Source organism: Pongo pygmaeus, chromosome Y (assembly GCF_028885625.2).
Source record: "Pongo pygmaeus isolate AG05252 chromosome Y, NHGRI_mPonPyg2-v2.0_pri, whole genome shotgun sequence".
NCBI lineage: Eukaryota > Metazoa > Chordata > Mammalia > Primates > Hominidae > Pongo > Pongo pygmaeus.
This window is the reverse complement of record NC_072397.2, coordinates 35,773,074-35,796,795: the sequence shown is the minus strand read 5'-3', so window position 1 is coordinate 35,796,795 and position 23,722 is coordinate 35,773,074. Positions and strand designations below refer to the sequence as shown.

The following is a 23,722-nucleotide window of genomic DNA, read 5'->3' as shown; positions in this document are numbered from 1 at the left end:
TTTTTGATTGTATCCACATGAAGTACATGCAATATAAAAAATTTAAGCTCCATTAGGCAACTGCAATACCCCAAAATAAATGATCTAGAGACTAGGCCCAAAGTGTACAGTACACAAAATGCTTCATAGCATCCAAAATGTGAGGGACCTTAGCCGTGAGATAGCAGAGTTGGATGCGTTCATCAGCATTCCTATTCCGCACTGCTGTGGATGCACCTCTTAAATTTATCTTTGTACCTACATTTGATTTTATGGGCTAACTCAGACAGATTAGTAAATTGAACTTTATACTTCTGCATTTTGAGAATCTAAAGCTTGTTATACGAATTTACACCTTGTTACACAGTTCCCACACAACTCCCCACCATTTTAGATTATTACATCAGAAAGCCAGAAACACTTTTGAAGAAAAAAAGTTTATTTTTATTCATTTATGCAAAGACAGTATCAGCAACAGGTAGCAGAAACATTTTTCTAAGTTCAGAATTAATTTTCCATTTTGAAAGGTTTAGGACTTAATATCTCTTTTACCTTACGCTTTTAAATACTTCACTCCAACAAAGACAAAAATTTATTCCCTTACTTTTCCTTAAGGTCATATCGGAATAATCCGAATTAGCTCTTTAGAATATAGGTATCATTTATAGAAATCTGGAGATTTAATCACAGAATGATGTACATCAGAATGTTAAAGCACTAAAAAAACTATGGGTGATTTTTAATGGACAAATTCATGGTGCTTTTGATTTCTGAGGTGTAATAAAGCCCTCTTGAGAATTCTAAAGTTAAAATACTCTCTCCTTCAGATTCAGAATGAAAATGTTGAGAAATCATAGACCCCAGTGGGCATTACTAATATGGCCCATAGTAACTACATTAACTTAAGAGTCTCCATGTTTTAGGGAAGAAGCCATTGAAAGAAGGGCCAGAAAGCCACTTTAAACTCATGTCCATGGCAGATCAAATGATACTGATACAAATGTTTCCCTCAGAAAGGTATTATATCCCATTGCTACCATTCCACGGCTTGGCCCTTGAACTGCTCATACAGCTACTTCCATTCTTTACATCACCAGTCCTAAGAGCAAACCTCCTGAAAGACTAGTAAAAGAGGCTGGGAAAAAAAGACTGTGAGTATAGCAAAAGGGCTCCGGTGCTCTAGCTGTGTGGTCACAATATAAAATGAGGACACTACCTAATCTAGAAACAACGTTAACTTTAACTCTAGCAGATTCTTAAGATATACTTACTAAACAACTTTTGTGATTTAGAAATATCAAAACTACCTATTTTGTCTCCTCTGGACATATTTTATTTTACAAAATGAAATATAACAGGCTAAACAACAAAAATAAAAATCTATTTATAGCAAGTAACTAATACTTCAATGTTTTTATAAAAGCAATTCCTGATTAATCTTTGAGTGACATAAAAAAGTTGCAGCGTTCTTTAATACCAGTTATTTTGCAAATTTCACATACAGCCATTAAGTTTAGCATTTCAAGGAACAATTTTTTTTTAATAAAAACGAAGAATGGTAACTCATTGAGAAGGTTATATACCTAGTAAAGTTTAGTTTGCCTTGGATTCTTTAAAAAATTAGGCCCAGAATTTTAGTTACCTAATTACTATCCCAATCGAATTGGATATATATATATATATATATATATATATATATATATATATATATATATATATATGTGTGGATTCTAGATAAAAGATAACATACTTTGAACAAACATTATGATTCACTGACTGGACTGTTTGCTTAGAATCTGTTTTACTGGGTTTGGATAAGAAGACTTCAATAAAGCTAATTATACATTGAGTTCCACTGATTAAAAATGCAGTTTTAAAAATTCTGCTTTTCAGGTAAATTTCTAGATAAATCATAAATGCAAAGCTCAATACTGAAATACTGTACTGTTCACAGGTACTTCTTGGAGAAGTGAAATGCTTGTGTTCGGACTATCAAAATTCTTAGCTTTCAAATCAGGTTTTAAAAACTTGTTTTTGAAAATCAGTATTTGCTTTTAAACACTTAAAATGCAAATTTCATTTTTTTAAAAATCCTTGCAGATAAATCTTAACATTCTTTCAGTCTCAATTATTTTTTACTTTAAACTATATATTAAACACAGAACCAGGTTCTAAATAAACATCTAAGGAAGAACAGTTTCAATGTAAGATAAAACTAGAGAGTCTAATAATACAACTTATACAGAAAGTTTCAGTGTGATTTACCAAAATTCAGAATTTCTGGAACAGTGGAAAACTTTTAGCTTAATATTCAAAACCACCAACTTCCCACAGAACTAGACAGCTGAGAGGATCAAACAGATTTAAATACTGTCAAACTTCTTCTGAAGCGATGCACTCTTTTATCCTGGAAAAGACAGAAATAGTCCTTTTATTTTACCGAAAATTTCTGATGACTACTATGGGTCTGAAAGTCGTCAAAACTTAAACCGTTTGTTTTGAGTTTAAACATTACAAATAATAAGAAAAAAAGATGATTCTTTTCAGGAAGCATATTTGAACACTGGGATGATAAATGTACCAAGATGGCTAGTTTTATTAAACAGTTAAAAAAGAAATCAATAATTAAAGAAAACAAATTCCAGTAAACTCAGAAATAACAGGACTTAAACTCAGTATCATTTTATGTACTTCTTAGTTAATAATTTTGCAGTGATGTCCCAAAGACAGCTGGTAGAAAATGTAATTGTAAAAAATCCTTTTTTTCACTAATTGAACTGCATTTAATAGCAACTACAGCTTGCGAACAGCTCTCCAATCTGAAAGTTCATGTTTTTAGATTAAAATATGTAAGTTTTGGCATTTAAAGACGTATCATTAACCTGTGAAGACATGCCATTCTTTAGAAAGGAAGATAAAACTTTAAAATACATGCAAAACTTTATTTTCACTCTATGTTGCCTACAGACATGCAAAGAGAAGTGAGAGGCCTTACAAGGAGGAATGGGAATGAGTAAACGAGTAACAACATTTCCTTTTCTACAAAGCTGTGCCCTTTTTTTAAGACTTCAGTTTCATTTTCAGCCTTCATTTTTAAGGCTTCAGTTTCATTTCAAGCCATAAAAGTGGCTTCTGGAAGTTACCTCATCTGTCAAAAGAGTGATAATCTATTTAGGTTAAAATCTAGAAAACTGGACACCAACATGTATCTTCAGAGGTCATGTAGGAAGCAAGATTGTGAAAGGGCTGGATAATTAAGACAATGAAGAGTGAAATCAGCTATGGAAATTGTAAATACATTCAAAAATATCTCAGGCATTCTAATTCAATATAACAACATGCAGTCAATCAAAATAGGTCTAGATGTTAGACAACTGCAGGATGCCAACTTCTGATTCCTCTCCCAAATAAGCAGAAAACTCTGCAAGTTTCAAGGGGAGTCTTTTGTCTAACACCAGACTTGAGTTCTCAAGTTTTAAACTTGAGAACTCAAGTTTAAAAAAATATTTTCTGGGCCGGACATGGTGGCACACGCCTGTAATCCCAGCACTTCGGGAGGCTGAGGCAGGAGGATCACTTGAGCCCAGGAGTTGGGCACGGTGGCTCACGCCTGTAATCCCAGCACTTTGGGAGGCCAAGGCAGGCATGTCACAAGGTCAGAAGATCGAGACCATCCTGGCTAACAGGATGGAACCCCATCTTTACTAAAAACACAAAAAATTAGTTGGGCGTGGTGGCAGGTCCTTGTAGTCCCAGCTACTCACGAGGCTGAGGCAGGAGAACGGCGTGAACCTGGGAGGGAGCAGAGCTTGCAGTGAGCGAAGATCGCACCACTGCACTCCAGCCTGGGTGACAGAGTGGGACTCTATCTCAAAAACAAAAACAAACAAACAAAAAAAACTTTTTAACTAGCTAAGTGTGGTGGTGCATGTCTGTAGTCCTAACTATTCGGGACGCTGAGGCAGAAGGATCCCTTGAGTGCAGGAGTTTGAGGTTGTAGTAAGCTGTGATTGCGACACTGCACTCCAGCCTGGATGACCAAATGAGGTCACCTCAAAAAAAAAAAAAAAAAAAGAAAACAATCTTTTTAACCAGCTAAGTGTGGTGGTGCAAGTCTGCAGTCCTAACTATTTGGGACGCTGAGGCAGAAGGATCCCTTGAGTGCAGGAGTTTGAGGTTGTAGTAAGCTGTGATTGCGACACTGCACTCCAGCCTGGATGACCAAATGAGGTCAACTCAAAAAACAAAACAAAACAAAACAAAAAAACAAAAACAAAACAAAACAAAACAAAAACACACGAAAGACTGTCTTCTGCTTTGAACATCATTTAAGTACTACTGCAGACACCAATGTAATCAGAACTTTGGGCAAGGTAAGCTGATGTACAATTCCAGTTCTTTCTTTTCTAAATTATACTATCTATGTAGAATGAAGCAACAAGAGAACAAATGTCAAATTTAAATATGTTTACTCCCTGTTGCAAAGATGTTAAGAACTTAATTCTGCTATGTGCCTCTACTCTTCTACATTATACAGATGATCCATAATACAACCTTTTAAAAAGTCTTAAGCTTCATCCCATATCCATTCACAGATGAAAAAAAGCTGGTTGTGTTTTAAGACACAAAGCGATGGTTAAACATTTTCTTTCTAATGTAAAGTGTGTAGCCAGTTTTGACAAATCTGGCAGTTCCACTAAAGGTTGAATATGACTTAGCAATTCCATTCCCAAGTATATACGCAAGAGAAGCAAGCACGTATGTCCACACAATAACTTGTACGTGAATGTTCACAGCATTATTTATAACAGCTAAAAAATGGAAATAATCCAAATGTCTTTAACAGATGAACGCATAAACAGAATAAAGTAATATCTACAAATGAAAAGAAATGATGAAGTTCTGATAAGTGCTAGAATACTGACGAACCTTACAAACATTAAGCTGAGTGAAAACATCCAGTCACAAAATGCCACATCATTATGTGTGATTCCATATACAAGAAATGTCCGCCACAGGAAAATCCTTAGAGGAAGAAAGTAAATTAGTGGTTGCCTGGGGATACACAAGTTCTGGGAAAATAGCAGGTGACTGCTAAGGTAGTGGGGCGATTTTTGGGGTGATTTAAATATTCTAAAATTGATTGTGGACATGGTTGCACAACCTTGAATATACGAAAAAACAGTGAAGTGCACACTTTAAATACATAAATTGTATTACTGCTATTATTTCAATAAAATTGTTACTTAAAAAACACCTTCCCTTTATTAACCATAGTATTTTTCTCCCACTGGGCTGACCAGGTTAGTTCTTTTTCATATTTATAGACTTAAAACCACAAGAACCCAGAAACCTTTAGTCCTGTACCTTCTCATTCTAGACTTGTAAAAACTAGAACCTTAATAAAAGATTTATCTATCCAACATGGATAGAAAGTGGGAGCAGAAATCAGATCTTTCTGGAATTCAACTAGCCACATTCTCTTCCACTTCACCAACTCTGAATCAACCTTTCTTTCTTTCTACTGAACTTTTTACTGCTTCATTTTACCCCTTTTCTCCCTTCACACTGTTCAGGTGTATCATCTGAATAAACCATTTCTTTTCTTCTCTTTAGTCCAATACGCACGTGTTAAGTTCTACTTTTCTTTTCTTTTTTTTATTTTTTTTGAGAGAAAGGTCTCTCACTCTGCTGCCCAGGCTGGACTACAATGGCACGATCACGGCTCGGTGCAGCCTCAACTTTCCAGGCTCAAGCAATCCTCCTGCCTCAGACTCCTCTGGAGTAGTTGGGACTACAGGCATGTACTATCACAACTGGATGATTTTTGTATTTTTTTGTAGAGATGGTGTTTTGCCATGTTACCCAGGGTGGTCTCAAACTCCTGAGCTCAAGCAATCCACCCACCTCAGCCCCCAAGTGTTGGGATTACAGGCGTGAGCCACTGTACCCGGCCAAGATCTGCTTTCTGTATCTAAAATTTTCTTTTACTATTTGGTCATGGTAGTCAACTAACTCTCTTCTCTAGTAAACCCTTTCAATTACAGATTTCTGCCGCAGGGTTCTTCCCTAAATTCGACTACATATATATATCAAGGTTTGGCAGCAGAAAATATACTGCCAAGTAAAACCCACACTGGTTTACTGGGTTACAGTCAAATGCCAACAGTTCAATTAAATGCTCTAGGCCGAGCGCGGTGGCTCACGCCTGTAATCCCAGCACTTTGGGAGGCTGAGGCGGGCAGATCACGAGGTCAGGAGATAGAGAACATCCTGGCTAACACGGTGAAACCCCGTCTCTACTAAAAATAGAAAAAAATTAGCTGGGCGTGGTGGTGGGCGCCTGTAGCCCCAGCTACTTGGAAGGCTGAGGCAGGAGAATGGCATTAAGTAAACCCAGGAGGTTGAGCTTGCAGCTTGCAGTGAGCCTAGATGGTGCCACCGCACTCCAGCCTGGGTGACAGAACGAGACTCCGTCTCAAAAAAAAAAAAAAAAAAAAAAAAAAATTCCTCTAAGAAATCTCAAAATACATGTACCACAAGGAAAACAGCTAACTTGAGAGGGAACAAGTGGGCTTTTTAATTATGCATACCATTCCTTTCATACCTTGAAGTAGTCATCTTGAGTAACAACAGAATTTATCAGTCTGCTCTCTGGATTAAACAGACAAGATACCACCATCTGTATGCTTCGGTCCACAGATTTCTGAAACACACAAGTTTTCAGTAATGTAAAGACAACTCGTTCTTTCACTCGCTCTTAATAAGGGTGTGTGTTTCTTTTATTTTGATGGTTTACTGAACATATTAGTTTATTTCTAAAGAAACGCAAAAAATGCTAAAAGAGGCTGGCAACAGTGGCTCACACCTGTAATGCCAGCATTTTGGGAGGCCGAGGCAGACAGATCACCTGAGGTCAGGAGTTCAAGACCATCCTGGCCAACACGGCGAAACCCCTTCTCCACTAAAAAATACAAAAATTAGCTGGGTGGCGGGCGCCTGTAATTCCACCTATTCAGGAGGCTGAGGTAGGGAGAATTACTGGAACCTAGGAGACGGAAGTTGCAGTGAGCCGAGATCACACCACTGCACTCCCAGCCTGGGTGACACCGGAAGACCCTGTCTCAAAAAAAAAAAAAAAAAAAAAAAAATTCATAAAAATGTGACTTGTAATTCCTACCACATATCCTCAGTATGTAAGTTTTCTGACAAATCAAAGAATTATTTTAGAACCTTAGCGATACAATACTGGTTTAAAAAGCTCAGTTTGTTAAATCCCTAAGTGAACTCCAATGTTTCAAGAAAAAAAAAAAAAAAAAAAAAAAAAAACTCAGGACAAAACCTGCCAATTACACTGTAAGAGTATGTTTTAATATTTATTCACTATTTAAAATCCAATATCAAATCAAGGAATTTACACTCCAATGGGATTTCTTGGGTATTATACCTATTACCAGTACATCAACTACTTCCACACTCCCACCTATTTAACAGAACATATGTGATGCAAGAGTGACAGTATTGTTATTACAGAAATTTGCAGTAATGATAAAAAACAGAAACAACGCTGTCTACTTCAGTATTTGAATAATTACTCCTGACTTCACCACTGTTGGAAACTTCTGCCACATATAATGTTATGGATAGAATGCTTATTTAAATAATATTTTTCACTGCTTAAGATCAAAACTGTGGTAAAAGAAAAGGGACATGTAATTCATACGAATTCTTCTTTTGAGTAGAATTCTAGAGGAAACCCTCCCATAGCATTCTTCCAAATCATATTAATACAGTATTTATTAAAGAATGGCTTTTTAAAATTAGTGGAACTGAAATACAGGAAACGACTGCTGAATCAGAAACTTTATGTACATACTGAATATTTGGGGTATCTGAAATTTCAACAACCTTCACATTAACTTCTGAGTATCGGTCCATTATTTAAGCTCCGTGATTTATGGCTAACATCTTAAAATTTGGGCAAAACTGTTTGCTTCTCAAAAAAAGTTATTAAAACTAGAAAAAAACACAAAATACATATTTTAAAAAAATTCAAAGTTAGATGTTTGCCTTCCTTCTGTGGGCCATTTCCAGAGGGTGTGGTAGCTTCATGAATTGAGCATTCATTTGGCACAACATCACCTCCTGTTATCAACTTCTCCACAGTGATAGTTAAGAGCTGAATAAGGCCTATATTTAAAATAATGAAAGTGTAATTAAACAGATACACAGATACGTTTAAAAGCTACTTATTTATTCCTCAAAAAGGTGAGCTGGTATCAAAAGTTTCAACGTAGGTTGTGTTGAAATTCAATTGTGCTACTTCAGAAACCTTGTTTTAAACGAAAAGTCGAAATACATTAAGGCAGCCTTTGGTTTTAAAATCTCTTCCAGGCATCAACATAATCAGAGGTAGAAGGATTCTAAGAAACAAAGGTAGTACGGGAGTGTTTGAGAATTTTAACACTTATTATATCCTTCAAATATCCAGTCGTGATGTAAGACAGCAGCTCTGGTGTATTCGAGGTAATACTCTAATTCCTCTTTAAGAGGAATTAATAGCAAAACATTTTATTCCGATTCCTCTTTAAGAGAAATTAATAGCAAAACATTTCGGTTTCTCTTCAACAAATTTTTTATGGCTAGTAAAGCCAGAGGCATATTCTAGGCAGATACATGCTAATTCTAAAGCCAAGTTAATACTACCATTCCTGGATTATATGGTCTATCAACAAGTAACTGAACACTTATCATTATGTGGACCAGCTACTGTTTCAGCACACAAAAACCTGAGAGACAAAAAGGCACTGTTGCTCCCATGGGAGTTTACAATTGGGTTAAAGTAACAAAACATAAAACATTAATATAAAGAACCATTTAAAAATATCTATAGGCATATATGGCATAGAAAAAAAAGTCAAGAAAGATGAGGAAGTCTATGTTTCATTAATTTCACTTTACTCCATAACCCCTTTTGCTCCCCAACAGGCCACTATGGTGGCATCTTTAAAAAAAAAAAAAAAAAAAAAAAAGGAAGGAAACCAAAACTATTAAAATATTCTTACACATTTTAAAACACTCATGAGATACACAATATTGAAGCACTTATCATGCTGGCTCCTTTGTTACTAAAATGAAAGAAACAGAGTAGAAAAAAGAAGTACTTATGTTTCTAACCCCTGACGTTCTTGTTACTTTTATATGTAAAACCTCGCCATTCTCCCAATTTTCTGGAGTTGGCATTGTGGAAATCTCAAGGATACGAGTTCTTTCAATTTATTACTTATCACCATAGATATGATTATGGGTCACAGATATAGTCACATCTATGAAAAGAGGCCCAGAGAACTACTATCATGAAGCAGCAAACTAAAATAGAAATATAATTGGAATTCTGTGCTCTAAGAATGGGATGATAATTTTATTTCACTCTATCTCCCTGAACAATTGATGAAAGTCAGTCTGGATGTTTCAGCTATTTGACAGTGAAGATGAAAAACTACATGCTGAAATACAGATGGGGACAATGAATCTCAGAAAACTGTTTTACAGAGAATCTCAGAAAACTGTTTTACAGAAAAGTTATCGCTAACTATATTCCTGTCACAATGTTAATCCATTACTTCTAAATAGTACAGAGGGCTTCATTCTAGACCAATTGCAAGTGTTTTCCTAAATTTTAGGTACACTTCACTAGTTTAAAATGACACACTATTCAGGAAATTTGTATAAACAACTTAAAGGGCTCAACAGTATCTGAAAATAAATCATTTTACTCCCTCTTCAGTTACCTGATAATTATATACAGGCAACTGATACCCAGTGGTGACCTGACCTGGTGAATCTGGGTAAGATATGTCTGAAAGTAAGTTTACAGAAAGAATGAATACGGTAAAACATCTTTTTAAATTAGAAAGAAATATTATTCCCAAAATTTAAAAAAAAAAATGAAAAACTTTAAAATATTTGTTACTTTTCTAAATACAACAATGCGGAATTCTAAATGAATGAATCACTTTAGGAAGAAAGAAATATTCTCTATCAAGTGCTAAGCCCCTTTGGGTGGGGCAGGGGAACACACAAATGACAAAAGTAGTGACTATTTCACCAAGCAAAGTTTACCTAACTTACACTGTCTACTTACGCCCACCCAGAAGTTATTTCTTACACTGCTGATAAGGCTCCATTAAGACAGATGTCAATGTAAGTTAAGTTAATACATTTGCTATTTCTTTGTCAATATACTTCCAGATAGTTTTGTGTTTGACAATACTACACGGTAATATGTAGTTCTCCTACAGATGTTATGTTTTTTTCTGTACTTCATTTCGAAAAACTAAGGGCAGTATACAATCCAAAACTGGAGAAGGACAGTACAATGTCTTATATGTTTCAATAAATACTTATTGTTTGAAAACATATAGGAAGCAGCATACATGAATACACCCAGATTCAGTAACGGCTCACTGTAAATGTTAGAAACAAGTAGGGCTTTTTCTCTAGCCATTGTTCAGAGAAGAAAAAAGAAGAAGAGGTATAATCCTACACATTTCAAGTACATGCAGAATGTCAATAAATGAGAGACACTGAAGAACTATTTCACTACTATTTTGTTACTTTATTTTCCATCAAAGAAAATGTCTTTTCAACTAACACATAAAGAGAATGGACTAAGAAGAAAATAAACGTTATTTATCACCAATAAGTGATAGAGTATGTCAAATCCTACTTTAAATATCAAAGTAATCAGGATCAGAGAAATTACATGCCAGAAATTCACAGGATTTATAGGTATAGTAAACGACATCAGAAATCTATACATTCCAGAACCAGAATATACCCAGAAGTCAGCAGTTTATATGAGGTGGCATCTGGAAATCATTGCAAGTAAATAAGAGCTAGATTAATCGCTATCCTTAAAGAATAAACTAGGCAGAAACATCAGAACAGCTGCTTTCTAATATTTTCGGAACTAGGTATAAGGGGGGAAAGAAGCTCAGGTGTTTTAGAGGTAATACTCTTTTTTATTCCTACTCTTATTTAAGAGTAATTAACAGCAAAACATTTCTGTTTCTCTTCAACAAGTTTTTTGTGGCTGGTAAAGCCAGAGGCAGACCCTAGGCAGATACATGCTAATTCTAAAGTAACATTAATACTATCTTTCTTAGATTACACAGTCTATCAACAAGTAACTGAACACTTATTATGTGGACCAGCCACTGCTTAAGCACACAAAAACCTGAGACAGAAAAAGGCACTGTTGTGCCCATGGGAGACTGCAACTGGGTTAAAAAGAAAGTAACAAAATGTAACACATTAATATAAAGAACCATTTAAAAATACTTATAGGCATATATGATATGGAAAATAATCCAGAAAGAACAGGAAGTGCATGGTAGGCTAATTCACTTTACCCGAGGTACAACCTACCTCCTTTGCTCCGCAACAGGCCACTGCAGTGGCATCTTAAAAAAAAAAAAAAAAAAAAAAAACAGGAAATCAAAATTACTCAAATATTCCTAAACATTTTCAAAAACACATGATATATATAATATTGAAGTACTTATACTGGCTCCTTTGTTATTATAATAAAAGAAACGGAATGGAAAAAAAGAAGTGCTTTATGGTTCTAATCCCTGATATTCTTGTTACTTCCACATATAAATATAAAACCTCACCTTTCCCCCAATTTTTTGGATTTGGCATTGTGGAAATCTCAAAGATGTTACTACTTTCAATTTATTATGACAGATATGATTATTGGACATAGATAGAGTCCTATCTACTATGAAAAGAGAACCAGACAACAACTGTGGTGAAGCAGCCTGCTAAAATGAAACTATAATTTGAATTACGTGCTCTAAGAATTGGGTAATAATTTTATTCACTCTATATCCCTAAAAAATTCATGAAAGTCATTCTGGATGTTCCATTCAGCTATTTGACAGCAAAGATGAAAACTATATCCTGAAATATAGAAGGGCCAAATCTCAGAAAACTCTTCTACAGAAAAGTTATTGCCAAGTATAGTCCTGTCAAAATATTATTCCATTACTTCTAAGTAATACATAGGTCTTCATTCTAGACTTATTCTAAGTGTTTTCTTAAATTTTACCTATACTTCACTAGTTTAAAATGACAAACTATTCAGGAAATTTGTATCAACAACTTTAAGGCCTCGATAATATCTGAAAGCAAACATTTTACTCCTTACATTACCTGATAATTATATACAGGCAACTGATATCCAGTGGTGACCTGAATTGGTGAATTTGGATAAGCAGGAAATGCCTGAAAATAAAGGTTACAGAAAAAAATGAATACGGTAAACCGTGTTTTAAAATTAGAAAGAAATACAATTACCAATATAACAAAAATATGAACAACTTTGAAACAGTAATTGTTTTTCTACGTACAGCAATGCAGATTTCTAAATGACTGACTTTATAAAGAAATAAAAATTCTCTTGTCAAGTGCTACCCTTTGGGTGGGGAGGGGGAAGAGACAAATGACAAAAGAAGTGACTATTTCACCAGCCGAAGTTTACCTTATATATATCGGGTACTTATGTTCACCCAGAAGTTATTTCTTACACTGGTGATAAGGCTCCATTAAGACAGATTGCAATGTAAGTTAAATTAACACATTTGCTATCTCCCTGTAAAAATATTTCTAGACTGTTTTGTATTAGACAATATTATAGGGTAACATGTAGTTCTATAGATGTTATGGCTTTTTCTGTACTTCATTCCGAAAAACTAAGTGCAGTCTATAATCCAATAGTGCAGAAGAGAAAGTATGTCTTGTATGTTTCAATAAATTCTTATTGTTTGAAAACATACAGGCAGCAGCATACATGAATACACCCAGATTCAGTAATGGCTCACAGTCAATGACACAAACAAGTAGGGCTTTTTTTCTAGCCACTGTTCAGAGAAGGAAAAAGAAGAGGTATACCATACATGTTTCAAGCACGTGGAAAATGTCAACAAATTAGAGACACTGCACAACTGGTTCACTATTATTTTGTTACTTTATTTTCCATCAAAGAATATGTCTTTTAAACTAACACATAAATAAAATAGACTAAGAAGAATACAAACGTTATTTATCAACAGTAAGTGATAGAGTATGTCAAATCCTACTTTAAATATCAATGTAAGCAGGATCAGAGAAATCAGATGCCAGAAGCTCACGCGATTTACATATATATATATCAAACCACATCGGAAATCTACCCATTCCAGAACCAGAATATATCCAGAAGTCAGCAATTTACATGAGGAGGCATCTGGAAATCATTTCAAATGAAGAGTAGCTAGATGAACTGCTAAACTTACAGAAGAATAAAGTGGGCAGACACGTAAGGAGAGCTGCTTTCATGCACTTTAGGAACTGGCGATAAGGGGGGAAAGCAGCTCAGGTGGTTTAGAGGTAATACTCTTGTTTATTCCTATTCTTATTTAAGAGTAATTAACAGCAAAGCATTTCTGTTTCTCTTCTACAAATGTTCTATTGCTGGTAATGCCAGAGGCAGATGCTACGCAGATACATACTAATTCTAAAGCCATGTGAATACTACCTTTGATTATATAGTCTATCATTATGTGGACCTGCCATTGCTTAAGCACATAAAAACCTGAGAGCAAAAAAGGCACTGTTGCTCCCATTGGAGTTTATAATCGGGTTAACAAGAAAGTAAAAAAACAAATAAATAAAACATTAATATAAAGAATCATTTAAACATATTTATAGGCACATATGACATGGAAAAAAATCAAGAATGAACAGGAAGTGTACGTTTGGCTAATTCACTTAATGTCAACTACAACACAATCCCTTTGCTCTCCAACAGGCCACTATGGTGGCATCTTTAAAAAAAAAAACAAACAAACAAAAAAAACCAAAAAAAAAACGGACACCAAAACTATTAAAATATTCCTACACATTTTCAAAAACACATGAGAAACACAATATTGAAGTACTTATCCTGCTGTCTCCTTTTTCACTATAATAAAAGTAACAGAATGGAAAACTTAAGTACTTTATGTTTTTAGTCCATGACATTCTTGTTACTTTTATATATGAAACTTCACCTTTCTCCAAATTTTCTGGAGTTGGCAATGTGGAAACCTCAAAGATAGTAGCTCTTTCAGTTTATCACCATAGATATAATTATGGGTCACAGACATAGTCCTATCTATGAAAAGAGATCCAGAGAATTACTACCGTGAAACAGCCAGCTAAAATGAAAATATAATTGGAATTCTGTGCTCTAAAAAGTGGATCATAATTTTACTTCACTCTATCTCCCTAACAAAATTCAGCAAAGTCAACTTTGGATGTTTCATTCAGTTATTTGACAGCAAAGATGAAAACTACAATCCAGAAATGAAGAAGGGGACACCAAATCTCAGAAATCTGTTCTACAGAAAAGTTACTGCCAAGTATATTCCTGTCAAAATATTACTTCATTACTTCTTAATAAGACAGAGGTCTTCATTCTACACTAATTCTAAGTGTTGCCTTAAATTTTAGGTACACTTCACTAGTTTAAAATGACAAACTATTCAGGAAATTTGTATAAACAAGTTAAAGGCCTCTATAATATCGGAAAGCAAATCATTTTACTTCCTCTTACATTACCTGATAATTATATACAGGCGACTGATATCTAGTGATGACCTGAACTGGTGCATTTGGATAAGTACGATATGCCTGAAAATAAATTATACAGAAAGAATGAATTAATAAGGTAAAACTTTTTTTTTAATTAGAAAGAAATATTCCCAGTAGAACAAAAATATGAAAAACATTGAAATACTAATTATTTTTCTATACACAACAATGCAGAATTGTAAATGACTGACTGATTTATGAAGAATGTATTATTCTCGGTCAAGTCCTACGGTTGGGCGTGGAGGGGGAACAGACAAATGACAAAATAATTGGCTATTTCACCAGGCAAAGTTAACCTTACTTATATTGTGTACTTATGCCCACCCAGAAGTTATTTCTTTCACTGGTGATAAGGCTGCATGAAGACAGAGTTCAATGTAAGTTAAATTAATACATTTGCCATTTCGCTGTAAAAATGCTTCCGGACTGATTTGTGTTTGACAATACTATAAGGTAATATGTAGTTCTACAGAATTTACGGCGTTTTCCGTACTTTAAGTTGAAAAACTAAGTGCAGTATATAATCCAATACTGGAAAAGAGAAAGTATAAAGTCTCATATGTTTCAATAAATACTAATTGTTTGAACACATATAGGTACGCAGCAGGCATGAATACACCCAGATTCGGTAATGGCTCACAGTAAATGTTAGAAGTAGGGCTTTTATTCTAGCCATTGATGAGGTATACCGTACATGTTTCAAGCACAGGGAAAACGTCAACAAATGAGAAACACTGAATAACTATTTCACTACTATTCTGTTACTTTATTTTCCATCAAAGAAAATGTCTTTTCAACTAAGATATAAATAAAATGAACTAAGAAGGAAATCAACGTTATTTATCACCAATAAGTGACAGAATATGTCAAATCTACTTTAAATAGCAAAGCAACAAGGATCAGAGACACTACACGCTAGAAACTGATGGGATTTACAGATATCTAAAACTATCAGAAATCTACCCATTCCAGAATCAGAATATATCCAGAAGTCAGCAATTTATATGCAGAGGCATCTGGAAATCATTTCAAAGAAAGAATAGCTGGATTAATTGCTAAACTTAGAGAAGAATAAAGTAGGCAGACACATGAGAAGAACTGCTTTCAAATATTTTAGTTACATGGGGGAAAGCAGCTCAGGTGTTATAGAGGTAACGCTCTTTTTAATCGTATTCTTCTTTAAGAGTAATTAACAGAAAAACATTTCTGTTTCTCTTTATCAAATTTTTTATGCTTGGTAAATCCAGACGCAGATTCTAATCAGATACATGCTCTTCTAAAGCCAAATTAATACTACCGTTCTTAGGTAAAGCCACATTAGGACTACCTTTCTTACATTAAATAATCTACCAACAAGTAACTGAACACTTGTCATTACGTGGATAAGCCATTGCTTAAGCATACAAAACCTGAGAGAGAAAAAGGCACTGTTGCTGCCATGGGACGTTAAAAAGAAAGTAACAAAACTTAACACATTAATATAAAGCATGATTCAAAATATTTATAGGCACATATGACACACAAAACATCAAGAAAGAAGAGGAAGTATATGTTTCACTAATTCGCTTTACCAGAGGAACAACATAACTCCTTTGCGCCCCAACAGGCCAGTGCAGTGGAATCTTTTTTTTTAAAAAAAAAAAAGTAACCAAAATTATGTAAATACTCCTACACATTTTCAAAAACCCGTGAGTTACATAATATTGAAGTATTTATCATGATGGCTCCTTTGTTATAATGAAAGAAACAGAATAGAAAAAAAGAAGTACTTTAGGTTTCTAATCCCTGAAGTTCTTGTTGTTACTTCTACATGGAAAACCTCAATCTTCCCAATTTTCTGGAAATAGAATTGTAGCATCCTCAAAGATATTAATTCTTTGAATTTGTTACCACACATATGATTACGGGTCATAGATAAGAGTTGTTATCGTTGAAAACAGACCCAGAGAACTACTACCATGAAGCAGCAAGCTAAAATAAAAATACAATTGGAATTCTGTGCTCTAAGAATTGGGTAAAGCTTTTATTTCACTTTATATCTCTGCAAGATTCATGGAAGTCAGCCTGGATGTTTCAGCTCTTTGACAGCAAAGATAACAAAATACATGCTGAAACAAAGACGGAAACACAAATCTCAGAAATTGTTCTACACAAAAGTTATTGCTGAGTACACTCCTGTCAAAATCTGATTTCATCACTTCTAAGTAACACAGAGGTCCTCATTACACGAATTCTAAGTGATTTCTTAAATTTTAGGTACATTTCACTACTTTAAAATGACAAACTATTCAAGCAATTTGTATAAACAAGTTGGAAGGCCTCAATAGTAGCTGAAAGTAAACCATTTTACTCCCTCTTCAATTACCTGATAATTATATACAGGCAACTGATATCCAGGGATGACGGAATTTATAGATGTAAATTGACCTGGTGAATCTGGATAAGTAGAATAAGCCTGAAAATAAAGTTGACAGAAAGAATGAATTAATACGGTAAAACGTTTTTTTAAATAGAAAGAAATACAATTCCCAATATAACAAAAATATGAAAAACCTTGAAACAGTAATTGTTTTTCTACGTACAGCAATGCAGATTTCTAAATGACTGACTTTATGAAGAAATAAAAATTCTCTTGTCAAGTGCTACCCTTTGGGTGGGGAGGGGGAAGAGACAAATGACAAAAGAGACAGAAAGAAATACAATTCCCAATATAACAAAAATATGAAAAACCTTGAAACAGTAATTGTTTTTCTACGTACAGGAATGCAGATTTCTAAATGACTGACTTTATGAAGAAATAAAAATTCCCTTGTCAAGTGCTACCCTTTGGGTGGGGAGGGGGAAGAGACAAATGACAAAAGAAGTGACTATTTCACCAGCCAAAGCTTACCTTATATATACCGGGTACTTATGCCCACCCAGAAGTTATTTCTTACACTGGTGATAAGGCTCCACTTAGACAGATTGCAATGTAAGTTAAATTAACACATTTGCTATCTCTCTGTAAAAATATTTCTAGACTGTTTTGTATTAGACAATATTATAGGGTAACATGTAGTTCTATAGATGTTATGGCTTTTTCTGTACTTCATTCCGAAAAACTAAGTGCAGTCTATAATCCAATAGTGCAGAAGAGAAAGTATGTCTTGTATGTTTCTATAAATTCTTATTGTTTGAAAACATACAGGCAGCAGCATACATGAATACACCCAGATTCAGTAATGGCTCACAGTCAATGACACAAACAAGTAGGGCTTTTTTTCTAGCCACTGTTCAGAGAAGGAAAAAGAAGAGGTATACCATACATGTTTCAAGCACGTGGAAAATGTCAACAAATTAGAGACACTGCACAACTGGTTCACTATTATTTTGTTACTTTATTTTCCATCAAAGAATATGTCTTTTAAACTAACACATAAATAAAATAGACTAAGAAGAATACAAACGTTATTTATCAACAGTAAGTGATAGAGTATGTCAAATCCTACTTTAAATATCAATGTAAGCAGGATCAGAGAAATCAGATGCCAGAAGCTCACGCGATTTATATATATATATATCAAACCACATCGGAAATCTACCCATTCCAGAACCAGAATATATCCAGAAGTCAGCAATTTACATGAGGAGGCATCTGGAAATCATTTCAAATGAAGAGTAGCTAGATGAACTGCTAAACTTACAGAAGAATAAAGTGGGCAGACACGTAAGGAGAGCTGCTTTCATGCACTTTAGGAACTGGCGATAAGGGGGGAAAGCAGCTCAGGTGGTTTAGAGGTAATACTCTTGTTTATTCCTATTCTTATTTAAGAGTAATTAACAGCAAAGCATTTCTGTTTCTCTTCTACAAATGTTCTATTGCTGGTAATGCCAGAGGCAGATGCTACGCAGATACATACTAATTCTAAAGCCATGTGAATACTACCTTTGATTATATAGTCCATCATTATGTGGACCTGCCATTGCTTAAGCACATAAAAACCTGAGAGCAAAAAAGGCACTGTTGCTCCCATTGGAGTTTATAATCGGGTTAACAAGAAAGTAAAAAAACAAATAAATAAAACATTAATATAAAGAATCATTTAAACATATTTATAGGCACATATGACATGGAAAAAAATCAAGAATGAACAGGAAGTGTACGTTTGGCTAATTCACTTAATGTCAAGTACAACACAATCCCTTTGCTCTCCAACAGGCCACTATGGTGGCATCTTTAAAAAAAAAAAAAAAACAAACAAACAAAAAAAAAAAAAAAACGGACACCAAAACTATTAAAATATTCCTACACATTTTCAAAAACACATGAGAAACACAATATTGAAGTACTTATCCTGCTGTCTCCTTTTTCATTATAATAAAAGTAACAGAATGGAAAACTTAAGTACTTTATGTTTTTAGTCCATGACATTCTTGTTACTTTTATATATGAAACTTCACCTTTCTCCAAATTTTCTGGAGTTGGCAATGTGGAAACCTCAAAGATAGTAGCTCTTTCAGTTTATCACCATAGATACAATTATGGGTCACAGACATAGTCCTATCTATGAAAAGAGATCCAGAGAATTACTACCGTGAAACAGCCAGCTAAAATGAAAATATAATTGGAATTCTGTGCTCTAAAAAGTGGATCATAATTTTACTTCACTCTATCTCCCTAACAAAATTCAGCAAAGTCAACTTTGGATGTTTCATTCAGTTATTTGACAGCAAAGATGAAAACTACAATCCAGGAATGAAGAAGGGGACACCAAATCTCAGAAATCTGTTCTACAGAAAAGTTACTGCCAAGTATATTCCTGTCAAAATATTACTTCATTACTTCTTAATAAGACAGAGGTCTTCATTCTACACTAATTCTAAGTGTTGCCTTAAATTTTAGGTACACTTCACTAGTTTAAAATGACAAACTATTCAGGAAATTTGTATAAACAAGTTAAAGGCCTCTATAATATCGGAAAGCAAATCATTTTACTTCCTCTTACATTACCTGATAATTATATACAGGCGACTGATATCTAGTGATGACCTGAACTGGTGCATTTGGATAAGTACGATATGCCTGAAAATAAATTATACAGAAAGAATGAATTAATAAGGTAAAACTTTTTTTTTAATTAGAAAGAAATATTCCCAGTAGAACAAAAATATGAAAAACATTGAAATACTAATTATTTTTCTATATACAACAATGCAGAATTGTGTATGACTGACTGATTTATGAAGAATGTATTATTCTCGGTCAAGTCCTACGGTTGGGCGTGGAGGGGGAACAGACAAATGACAAAAGAACTGGCTATTTCACCAGGCAAACTTAACCTTACTTATATTGTGTACTTATGCCCACCCAGAAGTTATTTCTTACACTGGTGATAAGGCTACATTAAGACAGAGTTCAATGTAAGTTAAATTAATACATTTGCTATTTCGCTGTAAAAATGCTTCCGGACTGATTTGTGTTTGACAATATTATAAGGTAATATGTAGTTCTACAGAATTTATGGCGTTTTCTGTACTTTATGTTGAAAAACTAAGTGCAGTATATAATCCAATACTGGAACAGAGACAGTATAAAGTCTCATATGTTTCAATAAATACTAATTGTTTGAATACATATAGGTACGCAGCAGGCATGAATACACCCAGACTCGGTAATGGCTCACAGTAAATGTTAAAAGTAGGGCCTTTATTCTAGCCATTGGTCAGAGAAGGAAAAAGAAGATGAGGTATACCGTACGTGTTTCAAGCACAGGGAAAACGTCAACAAATGAGAAACACTGAATAACTATTTCACTACGATTCCGTTACTTTATTTTCCATCAAAGAAAATGTCTTTTCAACTAAGATATAAATAAAATGAACTAAGAAGGAAATAAGCGTTATTTATCACCAATAAGTGACAGAATATGTCAAATCTACTTTAAATAGCAAAGTAACAAGGATCAGAGACACTACATGCTAGAAACTGATGGGATTTACAGATATCTAAAACTATCAGAACTCTACCCATTCCAGAATCAGAATATATCCAGAAGTCAGCAATTTATATGCAGAGGCATCTGGAAATCATTTCAAATAAAGAATAGCTGGATTAATTGCTAAACTTAGAGAAGAATAAAGTAGGCAGACACATGAGAAGAACTGCTTTCAAATATTTTAGTTACATGGGGGAAAGCAGCTCAGGTGTTATAGAGGTAATGCTCTTTTTAATCCTACTCTTCTTTAAGAGTAATTAACAGAAAAACATTTCTGTTTCTCTTTATCAAATTTTTTATGCTTGGTAAATCCAGACGCAGATTCTAATCAGATACATGCTCTTCTAAAGCCAAATTAATACTACCGTTCTTAGGTAAAGCCACATTAGGACTACCTTTCTTACATTAAATAATCTACCAACAAGTAACTGAACACTTGTCATTACGTGGATAAGCCATTGCTTAAGTATACAAAACCTGAGAGAGAAAAAGGCACTGTTGCTGCCATGGGAGGTTAAAAAGAAAGTAACAAAACGTAACACATTAATATAAAGGATGATTTAAAATATTTATAGGCACATAGGACACACAAAAAATCAAGAAAGAAGAGGAAGTATATGTTTCACTAATTCGCTTTACCAGAGGAACAACATAACTCCTTTGCGCCCCAACAGGCCAGTGCAGTGGAATCTTTTTTAAAAAAAAAAAAAAAAGTAACCAAAATTATGTAAATACTCCTACACATTTTCAAAAACCCGTCAGTTACATAATATTGAAGTATTTATCATGATGGCTCCTTTGTTATAATGAAAGAAACAGAATAGAAAAAAAGAAGTACTTTAGGTTTCTAATCCCTGAAGTTCTTGTTGTTACTTCTACATGGAAAACCTCAATCTTCCCAATTTTCTGGAAATAGAATTGTAGCATCCTCAAAGATATTAATTCTTTGAATTTGTTACCACACATATGATTACGGGTCATAGATAAGAGTTGTATCGTTGAAAACAGACCCAGAGAACTACTACCATGAAGCAGCAAGCTAAAATAAAAATACAATTGGAATTCTGTGCTCTAAGAATTGGGTAAAGCTTTTATTTCACTTTATATCTCTGCAAGATTCATGGAAGTCAGCCTGGATGTTTCAGCTCTTTGACAGCAAAGATAACAAAATACATGCTGAAACAAAGACGGAAACACAAATCTCAGAAATTGTTCTACACAAAAGTTATTGCTGAGTACACTCCTGTCAAAATCTGATTTCATCACTTCTAAGTAACACAGAGGTCCTCATTACACGAATTCTAAGTGATTTCTTAAATTTTAGGTACATTTCCCTACTTTAAAATGACAAACTATTCAAGCAATTTGTATAAACAAGTTGAAGGTCTCAATAGTAGCTGAAAGTAAACCATTTTACTCCCTCTTCAATTACCTGATAATTATATACAGGCAACTGATATCCAGGGATGACGGAATTTATAGATGTAAATTGACCTGGTGAATCTGGATAAGTAGAATAAGCCTGAAAATAAAGTTGACAGAAAGAATGAATTAATACGGTAAAACGTTTTTTTAAATAGAAAGAAATACAATTCCCAATATAACAAAAATATGAAAAACCTTGAAACAGTAATTGTTTTTCTACGTACAGCAATGCAGATTTCTAAATGACTGACTTTATGAAGAAATAAAAATTCTCTTGTCAAGTGCTACCCTTTGGGTGGGGAGGGGGAAGAGACAAATGACAAAAGAAGTGACTATTTCACCAGCCAAAGCTTACCTTATATATACCGGGTACTTATGCCCACCCAGAAGTTATTTCTTACACTGGTGATAAGGCTCCACTTAGACAGATTGCAATGTAAGTTAAATTAACACATTTGCTATCTCTCTGTAAAAATATTTCTAGACTGTTTTGTATTAGACAATATTATAGGGTAACATGTAGTTCTATAGATGTTATGGCTTTTTCTGTACTTCATTCCGAAAAACTAAGTGCAGTCTATAATCCAATAGTGCAGAAGAGAAAGTATGTCTTGTATGTTTCAATAAATTCTTATTGTTTGAAAACATACAGGCAGCAGCATACATGAATACACCCAGATTCAGTAATGGCTCACAGTCAATGACACAAACAAGTAGGGCTTTTTTTCTAGCCACTGTTCAGAGAAGGAAAAAGAAGAGGTATACCATACATGTTTCAAGCACGTGGAAAATGTCAACAAATTAGAGACACTGCACAACTGGTTCACTATTATTTTGTTACTTTATTTTCCATCAAAGAATATGTCTTTTAAACTGACACATAAATAAAATAGACTAAGAAGAATACAAACGTTATTTATCAACAGTAAGTGATAGAGTATGTCAAATCCTACTTTAAATATCAATGTAAGCAGGATCAGAGAAATCAGATGCCAGAAGCTCACGCGATTTATATATATATATCAAACCACATCGGAAATCTACCCATTCCAGAACCAGAATATATCCAGAAGTCAGCAATTTACATGAGGAGGCATCTGGAAATCATTTCAAATAAAGAGTAGCTAGATGAACTGCTAAACTTACAGAAGAATAAAGTGGGCAGACACGTAAGGAGAGCTGCTTTCATGCACTTTAGGAACTGGTTATAAGGGGGGAAAGCAGCTCAGGTGGTTTAGAGGTAATACTCTTGTTTATTCCTATTCTTATTTAAGAGTAATTAACAGCAAAACATTTCTGTTTCTCTTCTACAAATGTTCTATTGCTGGTAAAGCCAGAGGCAGATTCTACGCAGATACATACTAATTCTAAAGCCTCGTGAATACTACCTTTCTTTGATTATATAGTCTATCACTATGTGGACCTGCCATTGCTTAAGCACATAAAAACCTGAGAGCAAAAAAGGCACTGTTGCTCCCATTGGAGTTTATAATCGGGTTAACAAGAAAGTAAAAAAACAAATAAATAAAACATTAATATAAAGAATCATTTAAACATATTTATAGGCACATATGACATGGAAAAAAATCAAGAATGAACAGGAAGTGTACGTTTGGCTAATTCACTTAACGTCAAGTACAACACAATCCCTTTGCTCTCCAACA

At 34.3% G+C, this 23,722-nt stretch overlaps 1 protein-coding gene across 1 annotated transcript in view; it reads right to left on the bottom strand.

Annotated features, from left to right (window-relative positions):
• Positions 1-400: 400 nt before the first annotated feature.
• Positions 401-23,722, bottom strand: part of LOC129025947 (deleted in azoospermia protein 4-like) — a 64,741-nt gene continuing 41,419 nt past the window's right edge. The window contains exons 21-28 of the mRNA XM_063660935.1: positions 22,066-22,155; positions 19,649-19,720; positions 17,024-17,113; positions 14,626-14,697; positions 12,199-12,270; positions 11,410-11,444; positions 6,587-6,685; positions 401-2,386 (exon numbers count right to left, since the gene is read on the bottom strand). Of these exons, the coding sequence (XP_063517005.1) occupies positions 6,622-6,685; positions 11,410-11,444; positions 12,199-12,270; positions 14,626-14,697; positions 17,024-17,113; positions 19,649-19,720; positions 22,066-22,155 (495 nt within the window). The 3' untranslated portion in view covers positions 401-2,386; positions 6,587-6,621. The remainder of the gene's footprint in view (positions 2,387-6,586; positions 6,686-11,409; positions 11,445-12,198; positions 12,271-14,625; positions 14,698-17,023; positions 17,114-19,648; positions 19,721-22,065; positions 22,156-23,722) is intronic.